The sequence below is a fragment of the Ananas comosus genome, linkage group 7, assembly GCF_001540865.1.
Source record: "Ananas comosus cultivar F153 linkage group 7, ASM154086v1, whole genome shotgun sequence".
Taxonomy (NCBI): Eukaryota; Viridiplantae; Streptophyta; class Magnoliopsida; order Poales; family Bromeliaceae; genus Ananas; species Ananas comosus.
The window spans coordinates 9,519,546-9,547,420 of record NC_033627.1 but is presented as its reverse complement, the minus strand read 5'-3'; the positions used below and the strand labels follow the sequence as shown (position 1 = coordinate 9,547,420).

The 27,875-nt window shown below is 35.8% G+C and overlaps 1 protein-coding gene across 1 annotated transcript; it reads left to right on the top strand.

Annotated features, from left to right (window-relative positions):
• LOC109712410 (L-gulonolactone oxidase 2-like) lies at positions 160-15,075 on the top strand. The gene is made up of 3 exons (XM_020235965.1): positions 160-941; positions 8,894-9,149; positions 14,106-15,075. The coding sequence occupies exons 1-3, from the start codon at positions 258-260 to the stop codon at positions 14,915-14,917; spliced, it is 1,752 nt and encodes a 583-aa protein (XP_020091554.1). The 5' UTR covers positions 160-257; the 3' UTR covers positions 14,918-15,075.

Sequence of the window (27,875 nt, the reverse complement as noted above, 5' to 3'; positions counted from 1 at the left end):
CAACATATACTACCGTGCATGTGATTCTTACGAATGAGTGGACCCCTCCCGCTGTTTTTGCCACCAATGAGAGTTGGATTAGCGCAGTAAAACCTACAATATATACACACCTGCAAATTAAACACCGACTATTGCCTCATCATTATAAATAAATAGATGCCACCTCGATCACACACTGCTTCACTCGTGACGAGTAAAAACCTCGAAAAACTCCACAAAAACTCAAAAAACTATCTAACACCAACAACATACATAAAATGCCACTAACGGTCACCGTTCCCCTCCTCCTCATCTTCATAATTTCAGGGGTCTTAATCCCCTTCGCGACTCCGAGCCCCCCGCCGAATCCGGTGACGTGCACGTCTGCCTCGGGATGCACCGTGACGAACTCTTACGGCACGTTCCCCGACCGGTCGACCTGCCGCGCGGGCGCCGCCGCGTATCCGGCCAGCGAGCAGGAGCTGATCGCAGCGGTGGCCAACGCCACTGCCGCCGGGCAGAAGATGCGCGTCGCGACGCGGTACTCCCACAGCATTCCCAAGCTGGTATGCCCGGGAGACGGCGACGACGATAATGGGCTGATCGTAAGTACGCAGTATCTGAATCGGATCGTGTCGGTGGATCCAGCGAATTTGGAGATGACGGTGGAGGGAGGGGTGACGCTGAAGGAGCTGGTCGGCGCAGCAGCGGAGGCGGGGATGGCGCTGCCGTATGCGCCGTACTGGTGGGGGTTGACGGTCGGGGGAATGCTGTCGACGGGGGCGCACGGCAGCTCCCTGCGGGGGAAGGGGAGCGCCGTGCACGAGTACGTCGTCGCGATGCGGATCGTCGCACCAGCGCCGGCCGCAGAGGGATACGCCAAGGTGCGTCGGCTGGGGCCTGGCCACCCGGACTTGGACGCAGCAAAGGTCTCACTTGGAGTGCTTGGAATCATTTCGCAGGTAACGTGCATATATTCCATGCCCACGCTTTCTAATAAAATATTATTAGAAATTCACCTACGAGTAATATAAAATAAACAACAAAGTTAGAAAGTAGCTGGATGGTTGAATAACAAAAACCATGCTTAGCCTTTTGAATCAAGTGCTTGGGCTTCTAATTGGACCGTAAATCTCCTAACAGATACGAATAATGTGGAGGATATATATCTAACAAGAGAGGTATTATAATCTTAATTAATCCTTCATTTATATAAAATTGAAATTTCTAGCTGATTGTAGCACTAAGTGTCACATGCATCGAGTATCAAATATAATAGTACAAATTAAATCATGCAAGTGATTGCGGCATAGAATGAACTTTTACTTTTAAGTAGCAAACAACCCTCGTGATGCCGCGGGATTTATATCACCGATGCTATCTTGTACTTATATAAAAATATAAAATAAGAGTTGATGGATTTAATAGTAAGAATATTTCGGTAAGTGCTATTATTTTTACGTGTAAAATCTAATTTTAGAATTAATTTTAAATAACTAATCTTAAATAAAAACTTGTGGCTTATCTCCTTAGTACATAGTGATACAACAATAGACTTAATCTTAAAAGTTTTCATATGGTTCAAGTTTATGTTCAAATTATTCAAAACTTTGGTATAAAGCAAAGTTAGATACTTGCTTTCTCTTTTTCTCGATTCTCATGTCAAGGGCAGCAAGATTTCTCACAATAAAGTTGAACGTACTTAAATGTTCTTATATTGGTGCTCCATTCTTCATCTTTTGATTGTATAATTGCCGTCTCAAGAAGATTTTGTTCAACAATTTTTCTTCAGTGAGATTCTTCAATTTCTCACAAATTTTTGTTGTGATTATCTCGCTCTTCACATTGAAAATTACCAAATCTTTTAATGCCAAATTGTAGATTTGACATTGTTATCGTGTCCTCATCTTCGAATTGCTTATTCGTCATCCCTATTGGCTTATTCTCTTTTCCTTGTAAGGCAATTTGTATCAACACTACTTTATTTTCAACTTTTGCAACATAAAGTTAGTTCCATCAAACCGAGCAATCTAATACTTTGTCACCGTAGCATTTTCTGCCATATTTTCACCGCCAATACCAACTAATTAAAGGAACCAGTCGAGACCTTATTCAGCACATCTTAAACTCTCACAGCACTTGCGCGTAGCGAAAACCAGATCTTATATAGTTGAAAATAGACAATAACAATCAAGAAACAAATTAACATGAGAATAAAGAAAGTAATAAAAACATAGAACAAAAGAAATTTACATTTAGCTAATGATATGCCGATCTACGTCCACGGGCAAGATCTGCTCAATGCATTCTTCGATTACTCCACAGGACAAAGTATAAGGAGTAGATTGGATACAAAAAAAACTCTCTCAGCTCTCTCTAGTCTCTCTCAACTAGGTTTTTACGATAAAGCTTTAAAACTCTAACACTCTGTTTGGATTGGGTACAAGATGGGGTATAAGGGCCGTATACCCCATCTTATACCCAAACGCTATTTTGTTAGGTGGGAACTATAGTTCCCACCCACTTGGGTAGAGAGAGAGAGAAAGTTTTGTTTTAAAATAAAATTTAAATTTTTAAAATTTAAAATTTATAATTTTAAAATTAAAATTGTAAATTTTTAAATTTTAAATTTAATATTTTATATATTTCAAATTTAAATTTGGTCTTAAATTTAAAATTTAAAATTTATAAATTTGAATATTTAAATTTTAAATTTTAATTTCAAATTTGAAAATTTAAAAGTTAAAATTTTTAATTTAAAATTATAAGTTTAAAATTTAAAAATTTAAATTCAATTATAGGGGTAATATGATTATTTTCTATTTATAACCATCAACTATTTCTCTTATTCCGAATAACCATCCAAACACAAATTTTCAAGTTCCAGCTTATACTCACATTTTTTTCTAAACAAAAAAATACGTACCCTTATTCTTACAAAAATCTATACTTGTATCTATCTCTGGAATAACTAGTTCCTACTAATTCCCGTACCAAACGAAGCCTAGAGGTAGCGTTTGGTTCGGGAACAAAGGAGGGAATAAGCCCTTGTTCCTCCCTTTGTTCCAAACGTGATGTTTGGTATCCGGGAACAGTAGTTCCAGGATTTCAAGAATAAGCTGGTATAAGGCTGGAACTGCTGTTCCACCATTTTCCTGGAACAAACTTGCTCCTTGATGAGAATAAGGTTAATTAAAATCTAAATTTAATTTTAATTGCAATAAATTATTAATTAATCTAATTAATATATTTAAATTATTATTTATTACTTTAATAATTAAATAATTAATTAATTTATTATTTATAATTAATTAATAATAATTAGATAATTATTATAATTGATTTATTTTTATAATTAACTATTATTATTTATTATTATTTATTAATAATTATTAATAGTTATTATCCTTAATAATTAGATAATCGATAGTATTATTAATTTATTATTTATAATTAATTATTAATAATTAGATAATCGATATTATTATTAATAAAAATTAGATAATCGATATTATTATTAATTTATTATTAATAATTAATTAATGTAATATTAATAATTATTATTCTTTATTAATAATTATCAATTATTATTATTATTATTAATTAATTAGATATTCAATATTATTAATTTATTATTTATTAATTAATTATTAATAATTATTAATATTATTTATTAATTTATTAATATTAATTTATTTTTTATTTTTAAGTAATATTTTGATGTTAATTAATTACATAATATAATTTTAACTTCAAATTATAACTCTTATTCCTCTTGTTCCAATCTAACCATCCAAACACTATTTACTTTATTCCTAAGAGCAACCTAATTTTTATCCAAACGCAAAATTGATCTAATTTCTGTTATACCTGAAGTTGCACCTATTCCTGAAAATAGCGGCTCTTACTTATATCCGAACCAAATGCAGCCAGAAAGTCCATCAAAATCTGTGGCTCTGGAGCTAAAACAGTGGGCTACGGAATTAGGAATTTTTCCAAATGTTGGGATTCAACGCCTAAAACTTTGGTTCCGGAGCTAAAGTGTCAGCTCAACCAGTAACACCTATATAATATGGATTATACGAAACTTTAGCATGGGCTCCAGAACAAGCTTGGGCTATAGAGCTCAACATCAAATAACCTCAAAAGGTTGAAGTTTGACCGCAGAATCCACTCGAAATATGACTTAACATAAGCCACCAAGAATCATTAACCAATTTGCAAAATAAAAGGCCAAAGTATAGAGCATCCCCCTGAATCTATCCCATATTGCAATTCCCACTGACACTACAACAAAAATGATCTATAATAACATTTTTAAATGTAGATACATGTTAAAAAAGTATTGCTAACTAAAATTACCGACACTTTTAAAGAGTGTTGCTATATGTGGGGGTCGCTAGGTATATAGTGACAGTTAAAGAGTGTCGCTATAACCTAAAAGAGTACTGCTAATTTACCAATACTTATTTAAGCATATAACAACCGTCGAAACTCTATCTCGTTGGCTGCGGTGGCGGAGAATGACGATAGTAAAGGCTCTTCATCTAGAATTTCAGTGAATTAAGTGAAGAGAGAAGAAAAAATGGTAATTGATTTTTCTTTTTCTTTTTTTCTGTTTGTAATCGGGCCAAATGGACTGGGTGTGGTGGGTCGAGTAGAGTAATCTTTTATTTTTGGTTGGATTGGGCTTTATATTTAGGCATTAGTAGATGTGTTTTTAAATTTTAGCATAAATGGGACACTTACTCAAAAGTGTCCCAAACATGTATTCATATAACCTAATTCTGTTGTAGTGTGATCAGATTAAAATAAATATATTTATGCACTTAACCCTTCTCAAAACTTACGCCCATTAGTATTTTACCCTTTGTCAGTCTACCATTGAAATTCTGCAAATACCTTATTTTTAGTGCCAAAAATGCCTTTCGTACTTTCCAAATTCACCTATATTTTTGCTCCTTTTCTCTCACATTTCCTACTTGGAATTTAATACAATGAATGAGAGAAGGATGAAGGGATGAAGATAGAGGAGTTTATGGTGGTTTTTTTATAGATAAAAGAGGTGAAGAACCAATGAGAGCAGAAGAATACTTAGAAGAGAAGGGGAAAAAAAGTAAGAGGTAATAGTAGACGATGAGAAAAAAGAGGCAGAGAATGAAGAGGTGGTGCATTTGGTCGCGGTAGCGGCAGTCACAATAGCAGAGGATATGACAACGACATAGGAGGAGGTGGTGAAGGTGGTCTTACAGAGGGACGAATAGAATAAATTAAATAGAGGGATATTTTGATCATTTCAGTAATTTTTTAGCATTATAATTTTCTAAGGGCGCGTTTAACTCATGTTATGTAGTTTTTTTTCAATATAATTAGATATCTAAGATTTTTGAATCGGATTACTACTGATAATGCGTTACCGTATTTGGTTTAATACAGTAATATAATGTTGAATTGTAGTATATATAGAATTACTATGTTTGATTCAATTTATAAAATTTAATAATCTTGATAGTAAAGTACAATCTATTCCAAATTATCCTTGTGGTTATATTTAATTTTTTTACTAAACTATAAATTAATACAATTTGTACTTGAATTAATTTTATTAATAAATAATATAAATAAAAGGATCACACATGGTAGAAAAATTTATAAAGCCAAAAATTAATTTCAAACTATATATGGATAAATTAAAAAAGGACCATATATATACATCAAAAGAAAGAAAAGAAGAATAAGATGAGAGATAACATAGATCCAAAACTAAACCAAAACATTAAAACAACAACAACAAACTAGGATTTTCATTTGTAAATCGGAATATCGGCAACAAAGAGGTGGCGGCGACTTCATCAGCGACGACATTCGCGACAGTGTCGGCGGCAGAGAGATGGTGGCGACGATGACTGTTGGCTTAAATGGGCCAGCATCCTGTCCTGTGGTGAGAGGCTATGTTGGATCGAGTCATGTTCAAAATGGCGTGAGGCTGGGTGGGCTGAGTCATGTTCGAAGTGGCGCGAGACTAGTTATAGGCCGAGTCACAATCGAGACCCGTGGGCGCTGTATCTGTACACTTTAAGTGAATTGATTGCGTATTTCTAACAGCTCGAACTTTTGGGATTAATAGTTAGCACCAACGATTCGACAAGTGGTATCAGAGCTAGTGGTCACGGGTTCGATTTCCGCATGCTGCAAATGTGTGCAGATGCTGGAGGGGGGATTATTTTCTTAAATGGGCCGGCCAGCATGCTGTTCTGTGGCGAGAGACAATGTTGGGTCAAGTCATGTTCGAAATGGCGTGAGGCTGGGTAGGCCGAGTCATGTTCGAAGTGACGTGAGACTAGTTAGGCCAAGTCACAGTCGAGACCCGTGGGTGCTGTATCTATACGCTTTAAGTGAATTGGTTGTGTATTCTAACAGCTCCAGCTTTCGGAATTAATAGTTAGCGCCAATGATCCGACAGTGACTTTCGCGGTGACGTTGGTGGCAGAGCGACTGCGGAGAGGGTGGCGATGGCGACCTTGACAGCTGAGGTGGCAGCGATGGCAAACATTTGGCCGAGATTGATAGTGTGGAAGGGTTAGTGCGAGAGAGAGAGAGAGAGAGAGAGAGAGAGAGAGAGAGAGAGATAAATGACATATTGAAAGAGTTTTGGAGAGGGGGAGGGTATGGAGGGGTAAATTTATAATTTTATATAACATGCAATATTACTTATTATTAGTAATACGATATACCCACCCCTTCCCCTCCGCCCCCCCTGCTCGGTAATATTAATAGAGTAATATTGTTCTATTTGTAATGTTATATTATTAATCACATTATAGACTGGATAAAACAAACTCAGTAATTCTGACAGAATTGTTTATAATATTGACAGGATAATCCGAACCAAATACATGCTTAGATATTTCTAATCTATTGAAGGGGTTAAGTACGACACATGATACATTCAAAAGATAATATGCATCTTAGCCAAAATAAAAAGTTTTGAATGTCAATAAAAATTCTTTACTTGAAAATATTTTACAAATTTTTATACAAGCTTGTTTAGGTAGTAATACATTGTTAGTGGATGTTCACAATTCACAAACTGAAGAATGAATCTAACAATCAAAATCCATGAGTTTGTACAAAGTTTGTAAGATTTTCGTTAAGTATAGTGTTACTTATAGAAGAGTAATCCTAACTGCAGCATCAGAGAAGCTGTAATCTGATGACTTGGCCATCTAAAGATCTCGTTTCGTACACTAATGTGATGAACAATAATATATAGGTTGGTGAGTATCCAATCATAAGTTGAACGATAGTAAGTTGGTGAGTGTCCGATTATAAGTTTATTCTAAATAACCAAATCAATCAATTAGAAGGTCGAATAATTTGTGGATAGTTGCTTTTGCTATAAATCATTTTTAATGAAATTTAAAAGCTAAACTAAATTAGTAGAGCAACCACCCTTCAAGTTGCCCTAGTTGAACAAAGTTCTACCACCTGCTCTAACGTCAATGATTGATTAGCATCAAATAAAAAGTATTGAGAAAATGTTGCGTCATCGTAGAAATTTCAGCAAGTTTAATGATAGTTTTATCAAATTAAATAATATTGCTTATGTTTTTAATGATTAACTATTGGCATGCAACTAGAAAAACTTTAAATTTTAGTACAACAGAATTCTCAATTCATTAGTTTGAATAACTTATATCAAAACAATGAAAAGTGTCTCCAATGAAGAGAAATAGGTTGGATCAGTTTGGTCAACCATTTAGCTCTCAAAGTTTAAGATCAATTCTGAATGGATTTACTTTGATTTTTTTTCTCTCAAAATAAGTCAAATTTATATACTACTTCTAGCCTGTTGGCTTAGAGAGGCCAGCATTCTGCTTTGTGGCGGAAGGCTAAGTTGGGCCGAGTCACACTTGAAATGACAGAATATCATGTTGGGTCGAGTCATGTTCGTAGTAGCGGGAGGCTAGATGGACCGAGTCAGAATTAAGATCCATGAGCATGGTATTTGTATGTTTTAAGTGAATTAATGTAATTTTTAACAGCTCAAGCTTTTAAAATTAATAGTTAATACTAACGATCGGACAAGTGGTATCAAAGTTAGATGTGACGGGTTAGATTCTCGTATGTTGCAAATTTATGTAGGTGTTGGGGGAGAGAACTGTTAGCTTAACTGAGTCAGCATCCTACCCTATGGTGGGAGACTGGTTGGGCCAAGTCATAATCAAGACCCGTGGACATTGTGTCTGTACATTTTAAACGAATTGGTTGCATCATTTTAATGACTTGAGCTTTTGAAATTAATAATTTGCGTCAATGATCCGACACGACCTATATTTTTTTTAACAAAGTTATTCGCATCTAAATAAAAAGTGTATTGCTTGTACTATATATGGAAATTGTTAATAAAAATATTTTAGTCATCTTCCAAAAGAAAATAGCACATTGTAAATAATGGAAGAAAATGATAAAGCATGGAACAGTATACTGCGTGAAGAGAAAGAGAAATGCTAGTTTTATAATCCAAAAGTAAATTATAAACCTAGCATTTCTCTTACCTGAATTGAATAATAGCTAATCGAATAGAGGTACTATACTTTCGGAAGGATAAGGGAGTTGGTACTTTCAACTTTTTGGTTCTTAGATCAACCCCGTTAATCATTTCTAAGATTTGGATTAATATTAACTTAGGGGAAACACACAATTTTAAGGGGAATCACTATTATACCGATCCTACAATATTCATTAATTCAAGCCAAAAAAATAGGAAATATCAATTCTCTTATACTTTCGAAATTATAGTAACTCTACACTTGCTAACTACTTAGCAGTGATTGTTAGTTCACAATGGAGTACAGTAACAAATAAAATATGTCCAAGAAATGTTTTAAATTGGAGTGATTACTCTTTTCAGGTAACGTTCAAACTGCAGCCATTGTTCAAGAGATCAGTAACCTTCACCGAGAAGGACGACGCGGACTTAGCCGATCAGGCCGTCCCCTTCGGCAGCCAGCATGAGTTCGCCGACATAGCCTGGTACCCGGGCCAGCGAAAAGTTCTCTACCGGATCGACGATCGCACACCGAACAATGTGTCCAGCAACGGCGTCTTTGATTTTATCGGGTTTCGATCAACGGCAACATTGGTACTGTTTGCCAACAGATTAGCAGGTATTGTCTTATGTGCTCAAAAATGTAATGTAAATCCATATTTAATGCTTCCCGCTCCAAGGCAAAAAAAGTTACGAAAAGTTTTCCGAATAAAAATTCAGAAAATGGAAAGGAAAACTTTCTATAAAATCTGGAAAAGAAAATCATTCCAAAAGAATTATTTTTTCTGAAAACCAAACAGATAGAAATTATTTTTTAAGATAGCAGACTATTTTCTAGAAATTTTTTTCTTAACCAAACACCTCGCTTGTTTTTTAAGATAGAAAATTATTTTCTAGCATTTTTATCCCGAACCAACCACCTTGCTTAAATATCCCTCCGAAGTTGGAATATTACGTAATTATTCCTTCAAATATTAAACGAGAAATGCCAAAAAGGATTGTAGAATTACAATCCTTCATCCAAGGGTTTAAATCTTTTCCCCTAGAATTTAAACAATTCATTTTGTATTTTACTACTTACAAAAGAAAAAAAAAAAAAAAGAGTGAAAAGATTAATGTAAAAATTTTGGCCTTTGGATAGAATGATTGTAAGATTACGAGCAAATTAAAAATAATTGTGGATGCAGTATTAGTTGTTTTAAAATATCATACAAACTAATGTAAGCTTTAAAAGCTCATAAATATATATTTAAATTAGTAAAATCCAATCATATGCTAGTATAATGATTATTTTGCCCTTTCAAATTAAGATTAGCATGATGACTAACTGGAATGCCGCAATCAAGTTTTATTCTTTGATAACTGAATTAAGGCAGCTCAGTATATACTCTCTGATTTCTTTTAAAAATTATTATCTACTAATTTAACAAAAGTGATAAAGAGAGTATAAGTGCAAAATAGTTATTTTAAACATAGTTATCCTTGATTGGTTAAAAACATAATATTTTAAAGTTCGAAAGAACAAGATGCAGTAAGATAGTTAGGCCCTAGTTGGCCTAGCTTTCTAAAAGTGATTTTATTCTCAGAATTATTTTTGGGCCCAGTAGAGCATTTGACAATAGATATTGAAAATTTTATTTTGCTTTTCAGAATCAGAAAATTAATTTTGAAGGCCCCAAAATAAGAAACAGAAAAAAGCTGTTTCTTGAAATCACATTCTGATTTTGGACTCAAACTTAAAACTTTTATTTTAATTTTAGATTCAATGTTTAAATTTAAATTTTATTTTATTTTTTAAATTTTAAATTTATATTTAAATTTTTAAATTCAACTTTTCAAATCTAAAATTTAAAATTTAGATTTTAAACTTTAAATTTTTTTTTTTTTTTTTTGAGAGATAGGTATTACGCTATCCGCTTTGAAATGAAATAAATTTAGCTGGAAATATGAATCAACTAGGATTCGAACTTGGAACCTCGAGTACCAACCACCAAGTCCTTTGCCACTTGCTCTAGGTATGGTCGATTAAAAATTTAAATTATTAACAATTCAAATTATAAATTTTAAAATTTTAAACTTTTAAATTATTTTTTAAATTAAAATATTAAATTTTAAATTTTGTAGAATTTTGAAATTTAAAAATTTTAATTTCAATTCAAATTTTAAATTATTTTAAAATAAAATTTAATAAAAATATTAATTTATACAAACATAAAAAAAAATTTGCCAAATAGTTTTATAAAATTACTTCAGAAAAATCGCTTTTATCTAAATTTAGTAAAACGCTCTATAACTTTTAATCAAAATTACTTTTCCAAATCAAATCACTTTTCCAAAAGTAAGACCAAGCAGGCCCTTAAACCAAAACAAAAACAAAAACAAAAAAAAACAAGAAGAAGAAGAAGGTAGGAATAATGTGTTGCTTCCTTGCTAGGTTATATATAAGAAAGCTTCAACTGTGAATCACTTCAAACTTGGAAGATTATTTTTGGACTCCCCCGTGGTAACAAAATAAAAAAAAAATTCGAAAAACTTGCAAATAGTTCATGAGTGTTTTTGGCTGCCCGAATATTTTGCCGAATTACTCGCTAATATATAAATAATAAAATATGAACCAAAAATTATAAAAAAATATAGAAAACCTATAAATCTTGCTATCAATTTATGTTAACATTTTATTACTTATATATATTCATTTTCCATTGAAATGTTCATTATATTTTTCATTTTTATCCTCTTAAAATGATGAAAATAATATTACCTAAAACCTCCCAACATAACCACTGCTATTTTTTGCGATCGAAGCACAACTACTGCATGTGCTATTCTTGGCGCATTTTACCTCAAATGTCCCTTTGGCTGAACAATAACAAAGCCTCTAAGCATTCCAAAAGATTTTCCAAATGCCATGTATTACTGACAGTTTTATAAGTCTTGCATGCCCCTGTCGGACACCGACGTATCCATGCCAGACTCGTGTTCAACACAAACACACTATGAACACACATTCGATGCAAGTCCATTAGTCATTCCACTAAAAAATATTTTGATTTTTATTTTTCTTTATGCATATATAATATAAGATGAGAAACATTTTGATTTTTTGATGAAAACATAAAAAAAATTTTGGACAATATAAATAAATTATATATAGAGAAGAAATATTTTTTTTAAAACATATGAATTAAATAAAAGATTTATTACTTTTTATCCGTATGGAAAATATAACTTTATTTTAGCAAGACAAATATATATATATATATATATATATATATATATATATATATAGAGAGAGAGAGAGAGAGAGAGAGAGAGAGAGAGAGAGAGAGAGAGAGAGAGAGCTAGTCTCCTATACTATCTATAGTACCGGAGGTCCGGTACTATTGTCTCGTTTTCGATTTTAGGGTGTTCAAATCAATAATCCACACCGTTAAAACTGATCTAGAATATTTAAATATTTTAGAAATAAAATTTTATAATTTTTCAATATAGTTTACTTTATGATCAAACCATTTCAAAATTGTCAATTTTCAATGGCTACTATAGCGAGTTTGGAGTTTAACGGTGCAGAAGAATCTAAATTTCTTCAAATTTTGATAGAAAATATTTTAAACTATCTAGATTAAGGTTAACATTCTTGATCTTGAATTTTAAAAGTCATATGCTCAAATTTTAAAGATTATTCAATTTTCACCGTCCATTTGAATAATTTATTTACTAAGTAAACGATGTCGAAAAAAACTAAAATTTTATTCCTAAGAACTTCAATATTACCCTAGATTAGTTTTTGACAGTGTTGATCGTTAATTTGAATACCCCAAGATGAAAAACAAGACTATAGAACCGAAGCTCCGGTACTATAGATAGTATATTAGCCTAATTATATATATATATTATACGTATATATATATATATATATATATATATATATAATTGAACTAGAATACTTTTAAAAGTATCACCCCATTGGTGTTTTTAGGTTTCTAGCTCGTAGATCTACTCCTTGATTACTAATGGCCATTGGATCAAAAACTATTCCACCTACCATCACCTACTACCATCATCACAACCTTACATTCCTCCATCCAATGGTTAAAAACTCAAAAGCACTATCTCATTGGTGCTTTTGAGAGTATTCTAGCTCAACTCTATATATATATATATATATATATATATATATATATATACACTAGTCGAGTGTACGTACAAATACACGTAATAATTATTTTAATTTATTTTAAATTAATAAAAAATTATAAATTATATTGATTTAAGAATTTAGAATCAAAATATTTTGTAAATTTATATGTTATATTTTATTAGAAAATATCTACAATATGTTCTTTTTTATATACATTAGATATTTTTATATATTTTTTAATTTCTAATAAATCTAAAATTTAAATAAGTGTTTTAAACTAAAAGCATCAAAATTTAATTGACATTTATTTTAAAATTTAAAATTTAATTTTGATCCATTATATAATTAAATTCAATTTTGTTATCAAAAATTAAAAATTAAATTTAATTCACGATTTAAACTCAAATTTAAATTTTAATGTAAAATAGATGAATAGATTTGATATCAAAAATTAAAAATTAAATTTAATTCATAATTTGAACTCAAATTTAAATTTTAATATAAAATAGATGGATAAAAGTACTATTTTTTAACAGATTGATTATGATCGTTTATTTTTATTTCAAATATTTTTAACCAATTTATCATAATATTTTACAAATTGATTATAAATTTGTACATCATATTAATTCAAAATTATGATTTATAAATTTATCAACTAATCTATCTTTTAAATTATTTCCTTTGTAATATGTTGATAGTCCCAAAATTTAAATTAATTTTATATTTTGAATTGAAATATAGATTTACAGTAGATAGTCAAGCAAGAATTTGGATAAGCATAATTTTTTTTTCTATTTTAGAGATAAAAAAAATAAACAAATTTCTAATTAAAATATAAATTCATAGTAGATATTTTTCGGTTGGCAAAAATTTGGATAAGTATATTTTTTTACTATTTTAAAATACGTGATTTTATATATAGTATAGATAGTGTAGATATTATATTATAGATAGAGATAAAAAAGAATTAAACAAATTTTGAATTAAAATATAAATTTACAGTAGATATTTTTCAATTGGTAAAAATTTAGATAAGCATATATTTTTTTCTGTTGTAGGCAAAAGTTTAGATAAGCATAATTTTTTTTTTCTGTTTTAGAAATAAAGAGGAATTAAAAGTTTGTTCAATTCTGTTATTTATTTTATGTAACAAAAGAGGAATCAATTTTTTTTCAATTTTTGCCAAAAAAATAAGTCTGTCGACGGGTCGAAATTTAAAATATGTGCTTTTATATATAGTATAGATATATTTTAATAGCAGTATTCATTTGTATCCATGTTCTAACATTTTAAAAGTTAACGTCATGTCGTTTTTTATGTTCCGTGTCCCGAATGCCTAATCCAAATGTATGATAAAGTCAAAATTATTTACGGCATTGATGTCTACTAATAGTTCTAATTAATGCACTTACAATTACGACATGATGAAAGAGGAGGGCCTGGAAGCCACGGGCAACGCGGGCGGCAGGTGCCAGTACTCGAGGCTGACAACGTCGGCGATCGCCATTGACGGCTACGGCCTGACCAACAACGGCCTGCTGTTCACGGGCTACCCGGTCGTCGGCTTCCAGAACAAAATCCAGTCCTCGGGGGGCTGCCTCGACGGCCCCGACGACGCCCTCCTGACGGCCTGCCCGTGGGACCCGCGCGTGAGGGGCGAGTTCTTCCACCAGACCACCGTCAGCATCCCTCTGTCCGAAGCCAAAGACTTCATCCAAGACGTCCAGAAGCTCCGCGACCTCAACCCGGAGGCCTTCTGCGGCGTCGAGCTCTACAACGGCATCCTCATGCGCTACGTCAAGTCCTCCTCCGCCTACCTGGGCAAGCAAGACGACTGCCTCGACTTCGACATCACGTACTACCGCAGCCACGACCCGGCAGTGCCGCGGCTCTACGAGGACGTGCTGGAGGAGGTGGAGCAGATGGCGCTCTTCAAGTACGGCGGGATGCCGCACTGGGGCAAGAACCGGAACATCGCGTTCGACGGCGTGATCGCCAAGTACCCGAAGATCGGCGAGTTTTTGAGGGTGAAAAACGAGTATGATCCGCAGGGGCTGTTCTCGAGCGAGTGGACGGATCAAGTGCTCGGGATTAAGGGGAGGACGAGCATATACAAGCAAGGATGCGCGTTAGAAGGGCTGTGTATATGCTCGGAGGACGCGCATTGCGCCCCGGATAGAGGGTATTATTGCAGGCCCGGGAAAGTGTACAAGGACGCAAGAGTGTGCACAAAATCTGGGTAAGTGGTCATGTACGTGCTTGGAAGATACATGTATATATTTATTGTTTGGCTTTGCAGAACATAAAAAAAAATGAAGTGAAAGTGGAAGTGCAAGTTGTATGATTATATAATGTATCGACATGAAGACTAATAAATTATTTGTACATTGAAATTGTAACATTTGTTAAAGGGCTTGAATCCAACTCAAAAAACCTACATTACTAGGTGTATTCTGATTTGTACTGGTTAATATTTTTACCATGCTCTTTTGACACGTACTAGTTTTTTACTAATACGTGGCACAAACTCAATATAGCATATAAAAAATTAAAATTTTTTGACTAAACCAGACAATAACTGATAGATGACAACATTTTTAAAGAATAAGATGAACTAGTTTAGAACTGTATGAGCTTAGTCATAATTGGGCCAAACCAAAAGATAGTGGCTCCAAAAAAGTGTAAACTAGATTAATTTCAAATAGTGAAAGAACTAGATGAACTAGTTTAGAACAAGACGAAATTAGTTGTCAGTACTAGACCGAACCAAAAGATGTCGGGCTACAAAAGAGGCGTAAGCGGAGCTCTAAAATTATATTAAAAAAAGTTCGAATTCAACATTGGACAAATATTCTTAACCCTTATTCATTTAATTTTGGAACATAAACGTTCTTAATAATTAATTAGAGTTTTAAATTGAAGTGTCTTCCTTCGTGTGGTACTTGGGTTTATTCAAGAGAAGAAAGAAAAAAAAAAAAAAAAAAAAAACACGTTAATCTATAATGATCATAAATTTCTTCGTCTCCGCAAAGCAAGCTGTAAAGAAAACCACAAAACAGGAAAACAATGTTATGGTGGTAGGCACACTCAAAAGATCGCCTCACTTGTTATGGTGCGTGTGATTGATAAAAAAAAATTAAGAATAGAAAAGAAGAAATGCGGTAGAATAATATAAAGAAACTAAATCAATTGATGGATCCTCTCTGATGCATTAATGGCCTAGATGATTACCAATATAAATAGGTTGTAACAGTAACAACCCAACAAATTGATTAACAACCCACCTAACACATGTTTATCAAACTAAACAAATAAATGATTATTCTAAGTAACTAATTTTCTAACAAATAGTTTGGTCTTATCTTTAACATGCCCCTGTAAGACCAAATTCGTTGTTGCCAAGTCCTTCACGACACCAAACGAATTTCGCCACTAGTAATGACTTAGTGAAAATATCTGCTAGTTGCTGGTCAGTCGAACAATGCTTCAACATGATATTGCCGTTTGCCAACTGGTCTCGAATAAAATGGTATCGAATTTCGATATGCTTGGTGCGATTTTGGTGCACTGGGTTCTTTATCATGGCGATCGTAGATTGGTTGTCGCAGTAGATGACTGTCTGAAAAATCCATTTGGTTCTGCTTTAGATCACATAAAATTCGCCGCAACCAAATAGCCTGGCAAGTTCCACCAGTAACCGCAATATATTCAGCCTTAGAAGAAGATAACACCGTCGGATGTTGTTTTTTTGAGGACCAACACACCACGTTCGAATTGAGCTTGAACATATATCCACTTATGCTCTTACGATCGTCGATAGAACCTGCCCAATCACTGTCAGAAAAACCAAAAAGAGAAAAAACTTTAGAGTTAGTGAACCATAATTCATGGCCGCTAGTCCCCTTCAAATATCGTAGGATTTGCTTTTTTCCACCCAAATGGCCTATTTTACTCGGATTTTGCATAAATCGAGAAAGCAAGCTTTGTTGAGAATAAAACATCTGGCCTCGTGTGTGTCACATATAGTAAACTCCCAATTAGATTTCTGTAATTATTGGCATCAACTTTTTCAGCACCGTCATTAATTGACAATTTCAAATTTGTTCCCATCGGATTTGCCACCGAATTACAATCCTTCAAACCAAACCTGTCAAGTAAATTAGATATGTACTTCTTTTGAGAAATAAAAATTCTTTCTCTAATTGTACAACCTAAAGACCCAAAAAATAGTTCATCAAATTGAGATCCGTCATTTCAAACTCTCGCACCATATGAAACTTAAATTCATCAATCATTTTTTGCGAGTTACCAATATATATTAAATCGTCAACATAAAGACAAACAACCAGAACTTTTGTACCTTGGGTCTTCACATAAAGTGTAGGCTCACTTTCACTTCGGCTAAAACCATTTTGAAGAAAATGGGCATCAATTCGAGTATACCAAGCCCGCGGCACCTATTTGAGTCCATACAATGCCTTCTTGAGCCTATACATTTTATTTTTCATATCTTTAATTTCATATCCCTGAGGCTACTTAACATAAATTTCATCATCCAAAAAACTGTTTAAAAATGCAGATTTAACATCAAGTTGAAAAACTTTCCATTTATATTGAGCCGCAAGAGCCAAAACTATTCTTATTGTATCAAAACGAGCAACTGGAGCAAAGGATTCAGAAAAATCAATACTGTCACGCCCCAGGGTTCCTTTTTGAAATTAAAAGCCAACGCGAAAGTTCCCAAATTTTTTTTTTTTTTAAACCTTCACCCCAGAGTATGTCAGATCCGCCACAAATACAGAAAATTCACTGTTCACACGGACAGAGTCTCCCATGTATTTGCACAGCGTTGCACAAGTACAAGATACAACCACAACAGTATGACAATCACATACATTCACCATTCACATTCACCATTCATTTCATCACAGATATTCATAAATTCACATCTATTAGTTTAAAACGTTTCCTAGCCGGAAACTCATTTTGAAACACTAAGAGTCATGAAAATCAAAAAAATCTTTTCAATACCGTTTCCCACACGGAAATCATTTTCTTTTAAAAACACACTACCACGAGGGTTAGAAACTATTTTCATAATCTCACATGAAAACCACAATTACTTTATTAATTTCACCAAAACCACGTGTATTCAAATAAACATAGAACCAACTGAACCATGAATACTACGTCAATTATTTTAAGAAAACCAGGTTAAGAATTAAACCAAATCAAAGGGTCGGTAGCTCTATCGATCGCTGAAATGCGCTCCTCACACACCGTCCCGACTCGGACCCGCAACGTCACCTGGAAGAGGGTGGGGGTGAGAACATGTACACATGTCTCCCCTCCCAGTGGGTAACGCAAGCTGACGAGAACGAGGGGTACTCACCAGTCAAGGAGGATAACTAAAAGAATGAACAACAGTCATACAGTAGCAATGATAAGTAAGGAAACAGGAGATACAATAAATCACTACCGCTACTGTATACATGCATCAACAGGACAATAAGTCCAAGAGTACCGAATCAGAAACCTGCCATATCGGTCCGCAGACCTTAGGCCTATGCCACTACTGCTCTAACCTGTAAATGACCCCAGCATAAGCTCTTGGGTCTAAAAGGCATATGACCCCAGCATAAGCTCTTGGTTCTGAAAGATATATGACCCCAGCATAAGCTCTTGGGTCTGAAAGTATATAACCCTAGCATACGCTCTTAGACTCACGAGCTGGCATTTCCAACTACTTTTTCGGAAAAGAATATCCTCTTGCGGTGGATCAGACCGTTGGTGTTCGTAAAATGCGTACGAGCAGTGGCGATCGATGCTAATATGCTCAATAGCCAACCGTCGACAACTAGCTGACAATCCTACCCCTCAGGGTATACTGACCATGTAGGTCACCAAGTAGTCCAATCGACCAAGTAGGTAACAATACCAGATGCAATGAACCGACCGACTAGGTCATAGATCTCACAAATAATCACAAACCCGCTCTACTTCTAAAATATGATACTGGGTATGCAAACCAACTAAGTAGAGCAATAAAGAAATACGGTATGGATGTTAGGCTCAACATATAACATGTAAGGTAATAATAAGGAAAGAGTGAAGGGAATGTCACCAAGTGTGCACCACTGTACCGACTTCGGGTCGAAGTATCCACCTGTACGTACGTAGCACCTGTCTCCCGACTGTGGAAAAACATCAACCGAACCTACAGAGGGTCCACTGGGTTAGTGTCTAACCCACTTATATAAAATACAAACTCACATTCCCACCTGTAAACCCACAGGAATCGGTTCCCCTACGTCGATTACCGTAACTCGCCGGAAGTCCCGAAAATCGTACTGGGACTCCGCCAAGACCCACGAAGTGTCCCGAAATTCACCGACTCATGCCACGAGTCACCCGCTGCCACCCAACACTATAATTAAGGTGTCCTGGTAGCAAACACGAATACTCACATCAAAACGATTATCGTTGGATAATCATTCCAATCCGAGTTCCCGGAAGTGTCAATTTCAACACCGGAACCCACCGTCGCTCACCCGTCGTCTTCGAACCCTCGAAATGACGCAAGTGACCAGCCAATAAGAATCAGCGACAATGTAAATCACAGTAAGCCACGGTCGAAAGAAATTCGAACTGAAATCGCGTTCCGTCGGCGGATTTCGTCGAAAGAGGCACCGAAAATCGATATTTGATTTCTGAAAAAGCCTAGGGCCTTGGACAACCAGTCCAGAGGTCACCCGCTGCCCACACACACTGCCCACAACAGCCACGAAGGGTAAAATTGCATATCAGCCCCCGCGATTGCAAAAAATCACATCATTTTATGTGATTTTCGGGGTTTTACAGCCCGACAGCGCAAACCGAGGACTTTCAAGCCTGGCCGAGACACCTGTTGGTAGGTCTCGATGTGCCAGAGGCCGCGCTTATGATTCAAAGCATGGCCGTCCACTATAGAGAGTGCGGGAGCGACACGAAACTTTGCAAATAGAGCGCACAATGCCTAAACAGCGTTTAACTCGCACACCGGGGCTTCACTGACCCCAAAGGAGGTGAGCATGATGATCAGCATAGATCAGGGATCGTCGTGCTCACTTTCGGGAGCGTCGGGGTGCTCTCGGATCGCCGGAACAGCGACCCGAACTCGAAACAGTGCGCAAAAATCATTAAATTAACTCACCGAAGCTAGGTGGAGCACGGGATGGCCGGCTGTGGCCGGACAGCGGACGCGCCGGCAGGGGGAGGCTGCGGTCGGTCGGAGGAGGCCCGAGCACATGCTGGCCGGCGGTGGGAGGCGACCGCTAGCGCGGTGGAGAGGCACGAGCCTGTGCGGCTCAGCTCCGGCTCAAAGGTCAACGGCAGCTAAACGGCGGCCGGGGGAGCACCGGGACGACGGCGGCCAGTAGCCGGAGATCGGGGAAGGGCGGCACACGGGGGCTATGCGAGCCGTGGTTCAGCTCGAGCTCGTGCATAGCGGCCGCAGGAAGCAAGGGCCGCGGTCGGGGGCCCGCGGGGATGGTGGCGACGGCGTGCGGGAGGTCACCAGAGGTCCAGGAGAGCGGCGTGGCCAATCACGAGGCGGTGGCAGCTCGCGGCCACGAGCTAGCTCAAGCTCGGCCCGAGTTGACCGCGGGTGGCCGCGGATAGCCCAGGCGGAGGCGGCGGCGCGCGCGGACGGCGGGGGCTGGCGGGGGAGTCGCCGGAGGTCGGCTCTCTGCAGGGGGAAGGAGCCTGAGGGTGTGGGTCCGGCCTGGTGGTCCACGGCAGGGGTGATGGAAATTTAGTGGAGCTTATAGAGAGGGAAGGAAATGTTGCCCTTTTTCGGCGGCTGGAGGTGCGCGCCGGCGGCCGAGGTGCACGCGGCTAGGGCAGGGGGTAGAGTTGAGGCGGCTGGAGAGGTCAACTCGGGTGCTAGGGTTAGGGTTTGCATGGTGCAAACATAGATGACCCTATATACATATCATGTATAATTATGTTTTAGTCCACCGAAACTCAGTATTTTCAGCTGAGTCCCTCATAGCGCGAGTAAAATGCGCGAACACACCCCCACTTACGATTTCACGTAAAACGGTATATAAAATGTATGGCTTATCGCAAAATTACCGTTTTGCCATTAACTACCCCTCCTTAATCAACGCGCGATATCAGAAGATCCGTCCGTCAGATTTGCGAACAGACTGCGCCCACGCGTTCGACACGACCGGGATATCGAACTCACGATTTTGTTTCACCCGATATGTTCATCGATTTGTGATGAAAGCATCCCCTCACCAAATTCCAAAAACCACACACACNGCACACACACACACACACAAATATATATATATATATATATATATATATATATATATATATATATATATATATATATATATGTAAATCTAATAAACCCCTTTTTTCTCAAAAATCGTGCATCAAAATCCAAATCCGTCAGTGCCATTGGGTCCAAAATAGTTGAACCGTTGAAAACAAGCTATTGGATCACTATGAACGGAGTCAAATATGCATCAGAAGCCATCTCCACTGATTGGCCTCTCCGGAAAACCCGAGTTACTATTAAATTCACTTAAGTTTTTACTAAAGGTCGCGTAACTTCTCCATCTTAACTCATTTTCTCCTAAAACTTGGCGAGTGCTTATATAATTAAATTACACATAAAAACATCATCAACAAAGAGTCTAGCTACACCTCAAAATCTCAATCCTCACAAATACCTTCTCGTTGTAAATACCCTTTGGCAACAATTCTAGCCTTTAATTTTTGAATTGATCCGTCGGGCTTGAACTTGGTTTTCTAAATCCACTTTAAGCCGATAGCTTCTTTATCTGGGGGTAGATCTACAAGTTCCTAGGTTTGATTCTGCTCTAGCGCCGATATCTTCTCATCCATTGCTTTGCACCAATCTGGTGAGTTTATCGCATCTTCAAAGATCTCGGGTTCCAGTTTAGAACTGAATTGGCACACATCTGTTCTTTCATAAATTTCCTCCAACCACCTCATCCTTGATAGAGATGGTTTGGGAGATGAACTTGTTGAAGAACTTGCTGAAGTGTGAGTGGGGCTCGAACTCGCACTTTCCATCTCATTAGTTATAAGTAATTCTTCATCAACCATTCCAACAAGTCGATCCTGCACAACTTCATCCCACTGCTAACTATTTTGTTCATCAAATCAAATATTACATCACGACTAATTACTGAAGAACATGAAACGGGATTATAAAGTATGTATGCCTTACTTCTAACACTATACCCCACGAAAATACATTTTTGTGAATTATCTTCCAGCTTTGTCGTTTTTGAGTTGGTACGTGAACACAAGCGATAGAACCAAAAATTTTAAAATGTTTTACTTTCGGGGTTCGTTCGGTCCATACTTCATACGGAGTAATATTCCCCAAAAACGATGTAGGACTCTGATTTAAAATGTAAGCTGCTGTAGAAACTGCTTCTGCCCAAAATTTATTTGGTAGTTGTTTAGCCTTCAACATGCTCTTGGCCATCTCTACCAGACTTCTGTTTTTCCTTTCCACTACTCCGTTTTGCTGTGGGGTGTAACTCATCGTCAATTGCCTATGATTCCAGTTTCTTCACAAAAAATTTCAAATTCGTTAGAAATAAGTTCACCACCTCTATCTGTCCGGAGAGTTTTTATTTTATAACCCGATTCTTTTTCCACCATATTTTTAAATTTTTTGAAAGATAAGAAAGCATTGGATTTTTTCTTTATAAAATCAACCCAAGTCATACGACTATAATTATCAACGAATACCACAAAATAAATATTATTATTTAATGAGAGGGTTTGCATAGGGCCGCACACATCTGCATGTACTAAATCCAACGGGTTCTTTGCCTTCCATGAGCTTCTGTTTGGAAAAGGATTTCGATGATGCTTTTTGCATATGCAGTTTTCACAAAACGATCCGTCATGTGCACTTAGTGGCAAACCGTCAACCATATCCGTCTTATGTAGAAGCTCCAATATGTCAAAACTCAAATGCCCAAACCTTTCATACCACAACCAATTTTCATCAATAGATGCCTTCATAACATGACTTTGAAAATCAACATGCATGGAAAAAATCTTATTTTTTGCCATGGAAATTTGAGCAAGTAATTTTTTTTTCTTATCATCTACATAAATAAGGCATTTAGAATTTTCAAACACTAAAGAATATCCAAACGTAAGAAATTGGCCAACACTCAATAAATTTGCATCTAATCTAAGAACATAAAGAACATTCGATATTTTAGTAATTTACCTTCACCACTCCTTTTCCTTGTGCTTCACGAACTCAGCTATCTCCCATTTTGATCGGTTGCTGTATCGATCTGTCCATCTCAATAAATAGATCTTCTCTTCCTGTCATGTGTGAGCACTACAACCGCTATCCAAATACCAGATATTTTCTAAACAATTGTTTATAGTATAACAAGCAAAAAGGACATCAGATTCCGCATACTTAGCATCAATCGATGCATTGTTCTCCTTTTTCAATCTACAAAATTTTTCAGTGTGGCCATATTTCTTACAATAATAGCATTGAATATTCTTATAAGTGTTACCTTGATTGGATCCATATGATCTATCGCCACTTCGTTGATCCGTCACCCCAGATCTACCTCCACCTCTATTTTCGCGGCCACGGCCACGATCACGTCCTCTACCACGACCTCGATATGATGATGCTTGTCGGTTACAATCTGTATTATCTTTTTCTGTATCTTGAGAAATATTCAACTAAGTCTTAAAAGCATTCTCGATAAAATTTTCATGAGGCCTATCCATCCGTTCTTCATGTGATAAAAGGGATCCAAGTAATTCACTACATGAATATTTAGAAAAGTCTTTTGACTCTTCTATTGTTGAGACAACATGCTCATACTTGCATGTTAAGCGTCGTAAAATTTTTTCAACAACAGTTTCATCAGTAATAGTATAACCAAAAGTATGCATCTGTGTAACGATTTCCATCGTTCTTGAAAAGAAAGAATGAATATTTTCACCATCTTGCATAAAAGTGGTTTCAAACTTTCTTTTTAAGGTTTGAAGCTTAACTTTTAATACTTTAGTGGTACCTTGATATTTGATTTGTAGTGTGTCTCATGCTTCCTTTGCTTTCTTAGCCGCAACAATATGAGAAAAAATTTCTTCATCAATGGCCTACTGAATAAGGAAATCGCCTTAGCATCCTTCTTTATGATATCTGGGCTCGCATCTGTGGACCCTTTCTCCACAAGATTCCATAGATCTTGTGACCGCAAGAGCGTCTTCATCTTGACGCACCAGAAATCATAGTTCACCATTTTGAATATTGGGAGAACCGGTTGGGTTCCGTCGACATTGTTGACCGCCATCGTCTTCTTCTTACGTCAAAACCTCGCTCTGATACCACTTGTTATGGTGGTAGGCACACTCAAAAGATCACCTCACTTGTTATGGTGTGTGTGATTCATAAAAAATAATTAGGAATAGAAAAGAAGAGATGCGGTAGAATAATATGAAGAAGCTGGATCAATTGATGGATCCTCTCTGATGCATTAATGGCCTAGATGGTTACCAATATAAATAGGTTGTAATGCTAACAACCCAACAAATTGATTAACAACCCAACTAACACATGTTTATCAAACTAAACAAATAAAGGATTATTCTAAGTAACTAATTTCCTAACAAATAGTTTGGTCTTATCTTCAACAAACGAAACAAAAAATAAGAGGGGAAAAGAAAAACTAAGACGAGCCACAACCATTACAACAAAGTAAAAAAGAAAAATTTCTCTAATTAATAAACAAGATGATTGTAGGAAGTAATTCAAGAACAACTAAGATCTAATTCAAGCTTTAATTTAATTTTATAATATTACTAAAATCTGGCAGTACTTGTACATAGATGCCTTTAAATGATTTAACATTGATAATCAGGGGGAGCTAGTCTTTCTTTTTGCATCTCTAGTTCCACCATATACTACAGCATTATATCCTGTACAAATTCTAGGTGAGTGATGAACCAATCAACTTGCCATCAAAGTCCTCACGAGGAAAGCGGGTGCTCCGACCATCAGAGCATTGATATAAGTCGCGGGCTTAGACTGCCGGTAGCTGTTCCTGTCGTCTGAAAAGCCATCGTTTTCATCCAATCCACTCAATATAGCCTCGACAAGTACATTCAAGTTAGGCAATCTCGTGTACGAGTGCGCGAAACCATCGCTACATGACATATGATAACAGTGAGCGTGCACTGAAGGAATTGAATATTCTCTATGGTGGACATGCCAAGGGTAAGGTCGTCCGAATCCGATCATGTACGACACTCTGGCAGAATTTTGGCCCAGTATGTAGTCCACCTGTAGAAGAGTAGATTTCAACGTCATCATATAATTTGAATTGCACGGTAACTACTCCGTAGCATATCATGCATGCCAGGTTAGATCATATTTAGTAACATCAATTAAGAGTAAATTGCTCGCTTAGTCGAACTCAACTAAACTCAAAGATATAGTTAAGAAAATTAAAAATTTTAGGTCGATTAAGATGGATTGGACAGTTTGGACGGATCGGAGGGAAGGATTATAATTCACCTGTTTCTTGGCTAGTGAGATGAGCTTTCTAGCAATTACAATAGAAGCGCTGCAGGAGACTGAAATGCCGTTGGATTGGAGCTACTTGGCGTAGGTGAGCAGAAGGGACGAAGCGGCCATCGCATACTAAAGGTTGTTGTCACTGTCTTTGTAGAGAAGGCCTCCTGATTACGTTGGTGGTGATTATTAGTCATAAATGACAAAGAATTTAATTAGATAATTAAGGATGTGGTTAAAATATAGGTGATGACGCTATGAGAGGATTATGTATATAACCTGGTGTGTATTGAGCTTGGAAGCTACTAGTTCTGGGATTATCTTGAATGAAATTTGTACAGTTGTAAGCGAAACTTCTCTCACAAGGAGGTAAGTTAGTCCCTGTGAACTTAGTACTCTCGAACTTGCTACTATATTTTTTCTTGAATTTTAAAGCAGCCAAATGGGTAATTCGATGAATAGAGGCTTTATGGATGGCTTTCCTCTAGAGAGGTGGGGTTAATGCTGCGGGGGTAAGGGGTGGGGTTACCTAGTATAACACGGTAAGGGGTGGGAACTATTCCTTACCGGGTTATACTATACTTAGTATAACCCGGTAAAGGGTGGGAACAATAGTTCCCACCCCGGGTAGGAACAAGCTTGGGAACCACCCACTGGAGAAAGAGAGAGAGAGAGAGAGATCTAGAGAGAGTTTTGCTTTAAAATTTAAAATTTAAATTTTGTAATTTTAAAATTAAAATTGTAAATTGTAAATTGTAAATTGTAAATTTTAAAGTTTAAAATTTAAATTTGTTCTTATAAATTTTTAATTTTTAAATTTTGTTATTTTATATATTTCAAATTTAAATTTGATCTCAAATTTAAAATTAAAAATTAAAAATTTGAATATTTAAATTTTAAATTTTAATTTCAATTTTTAAAATTTAAAAGTTAAAATTTTCAATTTAAAATTATAAGTTTAAAATTTAAAAATTTAAATTTAATTATGGGGGTAATATCATTATTTTCTATTTATAACCATCAACTATTTCTCTTATTCCCAATAACCATCCAAACACAATTTTTCTAATTCCAGCTTATACNTATTTAAATTTTAAATTTTAATTTCAATTTTTAAAATTTAAAAGTTAAAATTTTCAATTTAAAATTATAAGTTTAAAATTTAAAAATTTAAATTTAATTATGGGGGTAATATCATTATTTTCTATTTATAACCATCAACTATTTCTCTTATTCCCAATAACCATCCAAACACAATTTTTCTAATTCCAGCTTATACTCACAATTTCATCCAAACAAAAAAATACCCGTGTTCTTACAAAAACACATACTTGTACCTATCCCCGGTATAACTAGTTCCTACTAATTCCCGAACCAAACGAAGCCTTAGGATATTTTGAAGTGTGGAGTGTCTTATTCAATTGGAGATAAACATCGAATAAGTTTTTGGACAGACATCTGGAGCAACCGAGCTCCACTACAAACCTTATACCCTTTAATTATGACAAAGTATAGTGAGTAAAAACTACATAATCAAGAACTTCGTAGAGTTAACAAATGGAAATAGCGTCAAATTTTGTCAGGCTTTGTTTCAAGCTCGCAATTTGATAGAGACTTGATCTCGAAGCTAAAAGAGTCAATTTCCACTATCACACTGTATAATAGAAGGGATGAAGTCAGATAGAAATGGGAATTATATAAAATATTTTGGTGAAATCGCTTTATAATTTCTTACATGATGGTGGAGTTAACAATAGGAGCTTTGTTTAAATGTGGAAGATTAGATTCTCTCTGAAAATCAAGATTTTTGTATGGCTAGTTTTGAAATGAAAGGTGCGCAAAATGGACAACCTGCTGAAAAGGGGTTGGGGTGGAGAGGAGAGCTTTGCTTTTTGCAGGGACAAGATTGAAACAGTGGATCATCTCTTCACAAGGTGCCAAAGTACCAGACTCTTGTTGGAGGGACTGCTACGAAATAAATTGGCTCTTCTTAATTGTACTGCAATCCGCTGGCTTTGGAAGGCGAGTAGTCTAAAGAGTGAAGCTCCTAGGGGATGGGAATTACTATCAATCTCCACTATATGGTGGGTTATATGATTGGAGCGGAATAGAAGAACTTTTGAGAAAATTACACACACTCCGGGGCAAGTGATGCCCAAGATATGCTCATTATGATGCTTGGGGCTGTTATTATATTATTATTATTATTATTATTTTATTAGGCCTGGCTGCCTTCGTATGTAGCCCAGTTTATCCTGTAAATTGAATGAAGAGATAGCATACTGCCTTATTCTAAAAAAATATAAAAATATATGTATGGTACAAGAATATATTATATTATTTGAGACGCCCAGAATTCTAAATTCTTAATTTTTTTAAATACATATGTTAGGACTTGAACTCACGATCTCATGTAAGTACTACGATTAACAAATTAGACTGCTATGCAATGTTTGTTGCCCATTGATCAAATTTAAACAAAATAGTTATCACGCCCCAAGCCCGATCCTTTTTGGCCGGTTCGAGAGCGTCGAACAGACGCCGAACGAACAGAGCCTCCCCTGTCCGCCCAAGGCTCAACAACAAGTATCAATAGAGTATAAAGTTTG